The following is a 10,425-nucleotide window of genomic DNA, read 5'->3' on the forward strand; positions in this document are numbered from 1 at the left end:
CTTGCTGTGCCTGGGGAAGAGAAGGAAGCAAACCGTTCGGAGGCGCCGGAGGAGCAGGAGCACCCCGGCCTCGGCCGGCGGCTAGCGCTTCGTGCGGACCCGCTCACCGGCGAGGTGTCCCGGGTTGGCGTGCGGAGACGGCGGTGCACCGAGAGCAGCAGGCAGGCGCGGTGAATGCGCGGTGCAGCCGAGGTGGCTTTTATACGCTCTCCCTGCGCTACGATTTGTGACACCCTCAAATTTCCTCAAGGGCGATAACCCCGGCGGTTGTGCAAGGCGGCGCAGCACGCCCAGCCGGCAATTTCCAGCCTGGCTCCAGGAACCGATTTTTCCCGGAGCTCAACAAGGGAGGCGCCACGGGAAGCACCAAACTTGTTAGGGCAAAACAAGGAAACGCAAAGCGGGAGGATTGCGGGGAGCCGGCGTGGCCGGTCAGCGGTGGGGCAAGGGCTGCGCCGGAGCGGGGCCTTTCCCGGCAGCTTTGCGGCAGCTGGGGAGTTGCGGACAGACGGGTTTTCCTGGAGCGCACGAAAGGCGCCGGCTGAGGGTCTCTAGTGAGTCAGGGGGTGGCGGCACCGGCTTTTCCCGCTGGGACATGTCGTGCGTCCCGTCCCCGGCCCGCTGTCTGGGTGCTGGGGTGGGGAGATGGGTCTCATTCCTTTGGTCAACCCTCCGAAACCATGAACCAGCGCCCCGCAGAAACTCTTTCTCAACAGCTCTTCTGCAGAGCCAAGAAAGATGTTACAAATCAGGGCTTGTCTGCGTGCCGGAAATTAGCCAGACGCTCTTCGGAGCATCATTTCCCAGCACCGGCTATCACTACCCAATGGAAAACGAGGGCACGGGCAACTGCTTCCCGCTCCCGGCGCCGGGGACGGCCCGGCTCGCCAGAACGCCGCGGGCTCCCGGTCGCTGGCATGCGCGGTTGGACCCGGCACGGCTCGGACAGGCACATGGGCCTTTCAAGCCCTGGCAATAACTCGCTGGTTTTGCTGCGCAGGCGCTGTCACCTCCGCCGTGACGCCAGCCCTGTCCTCAACGGGATGCCGGGAAGCATCGTCCTGGAAGGGGTGGGAAGGATCCAGCCGGGGGACGTGCCCACGGTGGCGTCTCGGAGCCAGCTCCGGCATCTGCGGGCGCTCAGCAGCCAGGCAGGCTGCCGGGCAGGAACCGGGAGGGACACGGATGCACCATCTGGGTAGGCACGAAGGGACACGCGCGTGCTGCCTTCGGAGGCGCGAAAGGGCAGGCGTGCGCCGCCGGGCAGGCGTGAACGGACATGCGTGCGGCCGCCGGTCTTGGTGCTGCCATCTGCCGCCGGATGGGCCGTGCACGCAGCGCGCCTGGGCACGCCGGGAGCTCCGGCACGGGCCCTGCTCYGGCCGCGGGGCACGAGCTGCTGCGGGGCATCAGCGTCCGCACCGGCACGGCCCCGAGGGCGAGGCGGGAGGGCAGTAACYGGGGTGCGGATCCGCAGGGGCAGACTGGGACACCCAGGAAATTTGCCCCRTTCCCGCACAGTCACGCCAGCCTGTGACGTGCAAAAATCACAGATCAGGCGCAAAAAAAGAGCCCGGACGTGAAAGGCAGCTGGGGCGGGGGGATCCCCTTCATGCGGGATGCGGATGCAGCGATGCTGCCAGGCGTTTCCCTGAGCTGGGGGGGGGGGGCGCTGGAGAGGTTTTTGCTTCCTGGTGCCGATGGGGACGCTGGGGTGACTGCTGCCTCCCGGCAGCTGGGGCCTCGGAAGCAGCCCCTGCACCCTCCACTGGCGCGGGGAGGGAACGCAGAGAGCCRGTATCCCAGATGGGAAAAATCCACATTATTCCCCATTCTCCCGCTGCAAATCCCCCCCAGCCCTCAAACGGGCTGCGCTCATGTTCCTGCTCAGGATCTCTCCCTAGAAAGCGAGGCCCTCCCCGCACCTCCTCCCGGCACCCCGCACAGCCCAAATTGGGAACCACATCCCCCCCCCCCCAGGTCCCGGGAACGGGCAGGGCATCVCCAGCACCCAACGGGTGCATGGACGGATCAGGCCCTTCGGGACACGAGCCCCGGCTGCGGCTCAGCCAGCCCCTCGCTGGCCTCCCACCTCCGTCCCTCCCGCCGGCGGCTCCCCCTCCTCCGCGGCCCCGGCCCCTCATTTATTTTAGATTCAAAAATGACCCCAAACACAGCAGCAAAACTTTACAAAAAAGGAATTTTATTGGGCGCCAGGAGGCCTGGGGGCCCCTCCGCGGCCCGGCTCTACTTTCTGCACTCCTGCAGCGCCTCGTTGTAAATCATGGCCAGGGCGCCCAGGAAGGTGACGTACTCCTGGAAGTTCACTTCCTGGTCCTGGTTGCGGTCCAGGTCCGCCATGAGCCCCACGATCTCGGCCTCCTGCAGCTTCTGGARCACGGAGAAAAGCACGGAGGCGTTGGTGGGCGCGGGACGATGCCGAGCCGCCCCTCGCGCCCGCCTGCGCGGGAACGGAGGAGCCTCCCCGCTTTGCAGGCCCGGACATCGCTCCCGGGACGCGCTGCCCCATCCTGCCCATCCCAGCCGGAGCCGCTGCTGCAGGGAGGCGGGATGCGGGTCCGGGAGATGCCGCGAGACCCCCCCCAGCCCCCATGCGCTTTCCCGCTCCGTGCGGCCGGGTGGGGACCCCCGCGCTCGCCCCCGCCTTGCAAAGTGCCGGCATCCGCATCAGGCCCCGTGGGTGACGGGGCGGCTCCCGGCCCTCCCCGGCACCACCGCCCCCTGCCCACGCCGGCTCTCCGGGTCCGTCTCATGCACTCAGACCCTGGCAGCGGCGAGGAGGAGGAGGAGGAAGAGGAGGAGGAGGCTGGGATGCAGCGCGCTCACCGGCCCGATGGTCAGCTCCTTCTGGATGAGCTCCTTCAGCTCCTTCTTGCTCAGCGTGTTCTTGTCGCCCTCCTTCCCCGCGTACTTGTGGAAAATGCACACGAGCAGCCCGATGGCCTGGTCCAGGGGGGCGGCCATGGCTGGCGGCTGCGGGCCGGAGCGGGGGGTCAGCGGGGTGCGAGGAGGGGAGGGGGGTTGGGGGGGGGGAGAGGGGCGGCTCCGCTGCGCGGCCCGGGAGCAGCTCCAGCCGGGCTCCGGGCACATCTGGAGCGGCTCCGCGGCACCTCTGGAGCGGCTCCGGGCACATCCGGAGCCCCCCGGGGCGGCCGCGGCCGTCGGGGGGGGGACGAGAGGGGGGAATTAGGGGAAAGGAAATCAAAAGCCACTTACCAGCGGGAGCGGGGCAGCAGCGACGGCGCCGCCCGGCTCCTCCTCGCTTTTATAGCCGCGGCCGGGTCCTCCCACGCCGGGGGGGCCGGGGCTTTTGCACGTCGCAGGGCCGGGGCGTTTGCGCATTTGGGGGGGGGGCGACGGCTTGCGCGGCGCGGGGGGTTTGGGGGGTTTGCCCACCCCCGGGCCGGGCCCTTTCTCTTTTACACATCTAGATGTGTATAAGCGACAGGTTATCGCCCTTGCCAGGCTGTCGGGAGGCTTTAGCCCGGGGCAAAGCCCCCCCCCCCCATCCCGAGCCCTGCGCAGCCGCAGGGTAATAAAGTGAGCAAACGCTGGCACGGCCCGAGAGCGGCCGGGCACCGCCGGGCAGGGTGCCGCCGCGGGGCTGACTCACGCCAGCAAGCAGAGCCGCAGGGCTCGGTTCCCAGGCGAGTCACGCTCACCGGAGCGAGGTGCCCACGCTTCCGGCACCCCAAGGGCAAAATCCAGCTCCGAAGCGGCGCCGTCCAGCACCACCTGCTCCTGCAAACTGCAGGTGAAAGTTTGCGGGGAAACAGGGCGCGACAGCGTCCAAGCCCGCATCCCCAGCCCAAAAAAACCTGCTTGCAGAGGGCTTTGTTTAAAGCAACCTTTATTTAAAGAATCTGAGGAACATGGGGCAGGGGTGACAGCGGCGAGGGAGAGGCGGCGAGCGGCGAGGCGGCCGGGCTCACTTCTTGCGTGGCATCTTGTCCGGGCAGCCCTGGAAGAAGTCGTTGCACATCATGGACACGCAGGCCAGGAAGGTCGTGTACTCCTGGAAGTCCACCTCGTTGTCCTTGTTGCTGTCCAGGTTGCTCATGAGCTTCTGGAAACCAGCCTCATCCGTTTGTTTCTGCAGAGGGGAGAGATGGGGAAAACCGGGGTGTTTGCACTGAGGGGCCCAGGTGTCCGGGAGCCCGGCGTGGCCCGTGGGACGCGGCAGGGCCCCGGCTCTGGACACTTACGCTGATGAAGCTGGGCAGCTCTTTGGTGAGCAGCTCCCTGAGCTCCTGCTTGCTGAGCTTGTACTTGTCCCCTTCCTTCCCCGAGTACTTGTGGAAGGTGGAGACCATCACGGCCAGCGCCTGCTCCAGCGGCCAAGCCATGGGGATGCCGGCGAGTCTGCGGAGTGCGAACAGCTGGAGAGGATGAGGACACAGAGCTGGGGAAACCCCGCGCCAGGGCCTGCGGTGTCCCCCCAGGCGCAGCCCCCCGTGCGGGCCGGGCACCCCCCGCCCACCCCATGCACAGGGATGCATCACCGTTTCCTTCCCAAATCCACCCGCCGGCAGCCGGGCTGGGCGCTGCCGAGAAAAGCCAGGCGGAGGGGGAAACGCGGCGAGGAGCCGGCGGCCACCCCCCGATCCCCGCGTCTCCGGGCTGGAGCAGGGCCGGGAAGGGGCGCACGCTTCCCGGGGGCCGCCGCAGCGAGCGCCTCGCGCTGCCAGCCGCTGGCCCCCGCACGGCAACATCTGGAGGAACGGCAGAGCGGGGGACGCCAGAGCGTCGTAGGAAAAAACAACTCACCAGCAGCTCAAACCACACGCTGGAGGAAAGGCAGGGTGGGAGCGGAGCCGGCGCGAGGCCGCCGCATTTATAGCCCCGCCGGGGACGCCCCCCCGCTACGGCGATGGAAAGGGGCCGACGCTGCTCCAGCGTCCGTCCAGGCATTGGCTGGCAGGAGAAGAGAGGAAACCCCGAGGGCAGCCCCGGCCCCCCAGCGCAGCCCCCCCCGGCTCGTCCTGCCCCTCCCCCGGCTGGCCAGGGCGCCTCGGGGCTGCTTTGGGTTAAAAAGAGCAAGATCTGGGCCAGGGGCTGGGGGGCCCCCGGCCGAGGAGGGGGGACGGGGGCACAACCGGCCTCTTGGGCACGGTGAGGGTCGGAGGCGGCTGCGGGTGCCGAGCCGGGGGCAGATGCCAGTGCGGAGCGCAATGCCATGCACGGGGGCTTTGGCAGCCCCCCCATGCCCCGTGCGCAGCAAAATCCCGGGAAAACACCGCCCCTTCCCGGGAACAACGCCGACCCCTTTGCAGCGAGCTGTCGCCGCCAGCGCGTTGCGCACAAGCATTTATTCTTCCCTCGGTGCAGCAAGTCTAACCACGGAAATCACAACCAAACCAGAGGCATCTTGGCCCAGCTGCCAGCCCTGCTCCGGCAGCGGCGGCGCTTGGAGCCGCGCAGCCCCCAGCAGGGTTTGTTCCTGGCTTTGGCAGCGCTGGAGTTTGTTTTCTTTTTTCCTCTCTGTTTTTAGCTAACGCTGCGTGCCGGGATCTCCGTTTCCTAACGGCGAAGCAGGCGCGGCGCGGCGCGGCGCCTCGTTGTGTAACGCGGCGCTATTTTGGTCGCTGCGTGGCCTCGGCATGTGCCAGGGAGCCGCGCGGGAAAGCCYGCGGCCGCGGTCCCTGCGTCCCGGCGCTCGCGCTCCTCTCCGCGCATCCTGCTGCCCGCACGCCGGGAATTTCCTCTGCGAGTCGCGCYGAGCCCAGCGCCCCGCTTGGGAGAGAGGCGCCCGCCGCCGCTGGCACCGGGGCRGGAAAAACGGGGAAAAACCCACAGGAAAAAGAGAGGGGCAGGTGCGGGAGGGGGTTTCCACTGGGAACGCAGYGGCTGGCAGGGCCCTGAGCCGCAGYCCAGCTCCGGAGCTGGGAAAAGCCATGTCCCCAGAGATGCCTGCCTTGGGGAAGGGCCGGGGATGGTGAGTCACGGCAGGAGCCTTCCCCGTGCTCCCGCCGTGAGCCGGCTCCCACGGCCCTTCCCTGGTTCCCGACTGCTTCCGGAGCAGCGCTGGGTCCCKCAAGGACCCCAGCCCCGTTTTGGGGGGTTTCCTGCCCCCTTGCTGCCTACAGCAGCTGCCCGGGAGCCTTCGGGGGGGGGGCGAAGCAGGGACGCGCGTGGGAAAAGCCACGCCGTGCACCCGGGTGCGAGGACCAGGGCCGCGTCCCTTGTGGTCAGCACCGGCCCCCCCGCGGGGAGGGCTCTCTTTAAGGACCACTTTGGTCAAACAGAGCCCCAAGCCTGGGCCTCGTCTCCCCATTAAGAAACGGGTGCAAGCTGGGGCAGATCCCTGGGGCGGGGGAAGAGGCTCCCGGGGGCCGGCTGCCTTTATAAAGAGCAGGACGGCAGAGGGAAGGGTTTGGAGCTGCTGGGGGAGCAGGGAGATGTTGGGGGGGGGGATAGGCTTGGCTTGGCTGTGCAGCGAGGCAGAAGCATTGCAAAGGTGTTTCCAGCCCGAGGGCTGTTTCTCCGGGGTCTGGGGCTGCTGAGCATGGCTGGAGAGCAGCAGCAGCAGCAGCAACRCTCCCTGCAAGCAAGCCTGGACCTGCAGGAGCTGCCAAAGCTGCGAGGGGATGAGCCACATCCTGCCCAGCCAGTATCGCAGGGCAACGGGCCCGGAAACCGCTGTCACCCGCCGCTCCGTGGCAGCTGGGGGAGGCCGAGGCAGGCTCGGGTCCGGCTCCTGCACGGCAGCACCCCGGGACGGGCTCCTCCGCGTCCCGAGGGGGCTGCGGGTAAGGGTCTCCTGCAGCCGCTCGGGAACGGCTCTTCCCTGTGCTGTGTCCCTCATGCTCTGCAGGAGCCTTGGTTTTCCCCCCCGGCTCCTCCACGTGGTCTTTTGCTCCCCAAGCTCGCGTTCGATGCGTTGTCCGGGGCGGCTCGTGCTAAGCCCCGAGCCAGGCTGGGCTCCGAGACGCTCATGTGTTTCGAGTTAAGCGCGTGCTACGGCTCTTCCCGCAGGGCTGCCTCCGGCCGGCTGATCGGCCGGGCTGCGTGCGTTGCTCAGAAACGGCTTTGAGCAACTTCGCTCAAAGTTTTCCAGCGACGTCTCCCGGCTCCGAGCTGCAGCATGGAAAATCACAGGGAGGGGAGGGGAGGGAAGAACCTGCTGGAGAAAGCGGTGAGTCACCCGGCCGGGCGCTTGGCCTGGCTGCTGGCGCTCGTCCCAGCTGATGCCACCTCTGTGCTAACGGCCCCACGCTGGGTCCAGACCCGTCCCTGCAGAGAAGCCCCTTGCAGACGCACTCGGACACTTTAGGAAGCTTTTTTTTTATTTATTTATTTATTAAAAGCCCAGCAGTGACACGGTGCCCACGGAGGGGGGACGCCGGGGCTCACTTCTTGCGGGGCTGCTTGCCAGGGCAATCCTTGAAGAACTCGTGGTAGCCCATGGCGATGCAGGCCATGAAGCAGGCGAACTCCTGGAAGTCCACCTCGCCGTCCTTGTTGTGGTCCAGGTCGTTCACGATCCTCCTGAACTCCCCCTCGTCCATTTGCCCCTGCGCGGGGGGAGAGCGGGGGCGGTCAGCGGGGACGCGGCCGGCGCGGGGGTGACGGCGCGCTCGCCTAACGTGGGGCTGGGGTTTAGGGGGTGCAGAGCCGCAGGCCCCTGTTACCCATCCTGGGGCCCCGCTGCCGCAAGGGAGGGTGCAAAAAGGGCTCGAGCACTTGGTGCTCGTGCCCACGGTGATCCCAGCGGCCGGCCAGGCTCCTGTGCCTCCCTGCTCTTAAGGGGGGGTTCCCGTCCCCGTGGGAAGGGGGGGCCTTCAGGAGTGCAGGGACTTGCCCGCGGTTGGGGCGTGCTGGCTGCTTCTGCACGTGGCTATAGYAAATGTCATTCCCGATCGCGAAAAAAATCTGTCGGTAGGTTTCACCTCCCCCCTCCCAATTTAAACTGGAAACCACAAGGGGAAGCGCAAAAAAAAAAAAGGGGGAAGATAAACTGAAATCAGAGCACAACTTTTTTTTTTGCCAATCAAAATATTTCTATGACGATTTGTGGGTCTGAGAAGAGCCAAGTTTCCTTTCCGTTTGAGCCCAAGAGCTGCGCCTGCTCCAGCCCAGGTCCTCCTGGTCTCTTCCTCCTCCTCCTCCTCCTCCTCCTCCCCAGGGCTGCGGTTCCTCCCGTCCCTCCGGCCGGGGCTTGCTCCACGCATCGCCGGTGGGCTGCGAGCGTTGCAGGGCGCTTGGCGCAGCACAGGGACCCCCCCGCGGCTCGTCCCTCTGGGGTTATCCCAAAGCAAAGCCCGGCCGGAGCGCGAGCCGCGGAACGCCGCCTCCCGGGGTCACTCACACTGCCGAAGACGGGCAGCTCCTCGTTCAGCAGCTCCTTGAGCTCGGCCTTGCTGAGCTTGTACTTGTCCCCTTCCCTGCCGGAGTACTTGTGGAAGGTGCAGACCATGGTGGCCAGCGCCTGCTCCAGGGAACACGCCATCGCCAGCTCCTGCCGCGCGGAGCCGGGGTCAGGCGGGGACGGCGCGGCCCCTCCGGCACCCCCGGCCGAGGTGCAACGGGTGCAGGGGCGGAAAGCAAAACCGCGCGGAGCGGAAGACTCACCGGGGTGGGCGCCGGTCGCGGGGGGCTGCGAGGAGCCGGGTGCCGCGGCCAGCGCGCGCGCGGGGGCACTTATACCCGGCCGGGGAGGCGCTGCCCGCGCAGCCCCCGGGCTTTCCCAGCGCCTCCGCGCCGGCGGTTTCGCCCACGCCTCGTTTTTGCCTAGCGGGCCGTGTGATCCGGTTAGCGGGAGGCGGTTGGGTTTGGGCGCTGGCGGGGGGAGCTGCTGGCCCCCCAGCGCCGCCGCCTTTGCTGGGCGCTCGCGGCCGCTCCGGTCCCGCCAAGGCGGACGTTCCCGGGGCGCCCGCGTGCCGGCAGGCCCCGGTGCAGACGAGCGCGCAGCCGCATGGGCAAGGCCGGAGCAGGGTTTCGTCGAGGCCGCGGGCTCAGACCGGCCAGGGGAGCCGGGATTTGCAGCCAGGGCCGGCAAATCTGCAGGGCAGGCGAGGGCGGAGGAGCGGGCGAAGCCGCCCGGGGCTCCCGCAAAGCCCCCGGGTGTGTTTGCACGGCCGCGAGAGCCTGTTTGATTAGGAGGAGGGAGCCGGCATAAATCCTCGGGTAAAGAAACACGAGCCGGAGGGTAACCCCGCGGTGAACCCGGGGGGGTGCGTGGGGCTCCGAGCTGCCGAAGGGCTGCCGGCGTGGCGGGCAGCCCGGCTCCTCTCGTGCCTGATGCCACGCCAGGACTCGGCTAGCAGCTGGTGCCCGGGGGCGATCCGGCCAGGAGCGAGCGCTTGAGCTCCCGAAATTGGGAGCAGCTGCAGAGCCTGGTGGCCCTGTCCTCACCCCCGGGGCCCTGCAGCCCTTCCTCTGCCACGTGGCACCGTGCAAAGCGTCCCCAGGCTTTCCGGGAGGAGCACCCAGGGGTGCAGCCGGGCATTGCCAGCAGCCGGGCACCCGCCCCGCGGCCGCTTCCCCAAGGCGCAGGTGGGAGACGAGCCCTGCTGCAAGGAAAGGTCCGGCCTAAACCAGCTCTGCTGCAGGGCCAAGGCAGTCCCAGCGCCGTGCACCGGTGCACAAACCACCCTGGCACGTGCGTTTCCCCCCGGCAGCCCTGCTAACCCCGTGGAGCCCTTCGGCATCTCCCTCCTGGCTCCGGGAGCACCCGGGCTCCCTGCGTGTGGGCGTTTGCCCAGCACCCGTGCAGGCACATGAAGCGCACAACGACGGGCCCGGCCTCGACCAAAACACGCACGGGAAGCTGCCGCGGCTCCGAGCCCCGGCCCGGACGCCTGGGTCCGACGGGGCAGCGTGTGCGGAGCAGGGGGGGGTTGGGATCGGCCCCATGGGCAGCAGCCGGTCCGCACCTGCAGGCGAGGCGGGTCGCGGCGGGAGCCCCCACTCCCACGGCAGCGGGGCGCAGCCGGGTTCCGCAAACAGGCGCCTGAGTCACGGCGCGGCCCTGCCCCGGCGGAGCAGGATTCCTGCGGCCTGACTCAGCCCCGGGACGGCACCGGGCACCGCGCCCCGCCGGCACCGCGCCCCGCCGCCCCCCCGGGACCCCCGGCGCGGCTCGGCTCGGGGGGGCGGCGGCTGCAAGGGGGCTGGCGAGGAGGAGGAGGAGGGCTCGGCCCCCAGGCCCTGGCATTTCCCCCCTCCTCCTCCTTCCCCTCGAGTCTCCTCCCAGTGGAAAATCCCCAGGCGGCGCCGCGACTCGGGATCGGGATGGGGATCGGGATCCGCGCAGCTGGACCGCGACGCGACGCCCCGTCGGGCCGGGGGCCCCCGTGTCCCCCCACCCCCCGTGTCCCCGCGGAGCAGCGCCCGCAGCTCCTTTGCCCACGGATGATCCCTGGGGAAGCCCGAGCCTGGAAAGGGCGGGATCAGGGAGGCCAA

The 10,425-nt window shown here is 68.6% G+C and overlaps 3 protein-coding genes across 4 annotated transcripts; all 3 read right to left on the reverse strand.

Annotated features, from left to right (window-relative positions):
- Window positions 1–2,181: 2,181 nt before the first annotated feature.
- Window positions 2,182–3,259, reverse strand: LOC112973226 (protein S100-A6). Its single transcript, XM_026080871.1, has 3 exons — window positions 3,238–3,259; window positions 2,848–2,994; window positions 2,182–2,391 (listed from the first exon to the last, which is right to left on the reverse strand). Exons 2-3 carry the CDS (start codon window positions 2,983–2,985, stop codon window positions 2,248–2,250), a joined length of 282 nt encoding a protein of 93 aa, XP_025936656.1. The 5' UTR covers window positions 2,986–2,994; window positions 3,238–3,259; the 3' UTR covers window positions 2,182–2,247.
- Window positions 3,260–3,860: 601 nt separating this feature from the next.
- Window positions 3,861–4,858, reverse strand: LOC112973231 (protein S100-A4-like). 2 transcript variants are annotated; one of them, XM_026080877.1, is made up of 3 exons: window positions 4,789–4,858; window positions 4,227–4,400; window positions 3,861–4,114 (listed from the first exon to the last, which is right to left on the reverse strand). In XM_026080877.1, the coding sequence occupies exons 2-3, from the start codon at window positions 4,365–4,367 to the stop codon at window positions 3,950–3,952; spliced, it is 306 nt and encodes a 101-aa protein (XP_025936662.1). In that variant the 5' UTR covers window positions 4,368–4,400; window positions 4,789–4,858; the 3' UTR covers window positions 3,861–3,949. The 2 variants fall into 2 exon arrangements, with proteins under 2 accessions (XP_025936662.1, XP_025936663.1); XM_026080878.1 differs by having other exon boundaries at window positions 4,227–4,383; window positions 4,789–4,832.
- A 2,512-nt stretch (window positions 4,859–7,370) lies between these two features.
- LOC112973232 (protein S100-A4-like) lies at window positions 7,371–8,470 on the reverse strand. Its single transcript, XM_026080879.1, has 2 exons — window positions 8,330–8,470; window positions 7,371–7,535 (listed from the first exon to the last, which is right to left on the reverse strand). The coding sequence occupies exons 1-2, from the start codon at window positions 8,468–8,470 to the stop codon at window positions 7,371–7,373; spliced, it is 306 nt and encodes a 101-aa protein (XP_025936664.1).
- Window positions 8,471–10,425: the final 1,955 nt, after the last annotated feature.

Source organism: Apteryx rowi, unplaced genomic scaffold (genome assembly GCF_003343035.1).
Source record: "Apteryx rowi isolate R43461 unplaced genomic scaffold, aptRow1 scaffold_530, whole genome shotgun sequence".
NCBI classification, from domain to species: Eukaryota; Metazoa; Chordata; class Aves; order Apterygiformes; family Apterygidae; genus Apteryx; species Apteryx rowi.

Coding starts and splice junctions, on each gene's coding strand:
- LOC112973226 (XM_026080871.1), bottom strand. CDS start 2,985: ATGGCCGCCCCCCTGGACCAGGCCATCGGGCTGCTCGTGTGCATTTTC.
- LOC112973231 (XM_026080877.1), bottom strand. CDS start 4,367: ATGGCTTGGCCGCTGGAGCAGGCGCTGGCCGTGATGGTCTCCACCTTC. Junction 4,115..4,226: donor AGCTGCCCAGCTTCATCAGC/GTAAGTGTCCAG, acceptor TCCCCTCTGCAG/AAACAAACGGATGAGGCTGG.
- LOC112973232 (XM_026080879.1), bottom strand. CDS start 8,470: ATGGCGTGTTCCCTGGAGCAGGCGCTGGCCACCATGGTCTGCACCTTC. Junction 7,536..8,329: donor AGCTGCCCGTCTTCGGCAGT/GTGAGTGACCCC, acceptor CCCCCCGCGCAG/GGGCAAATGGACGAGGGGGA.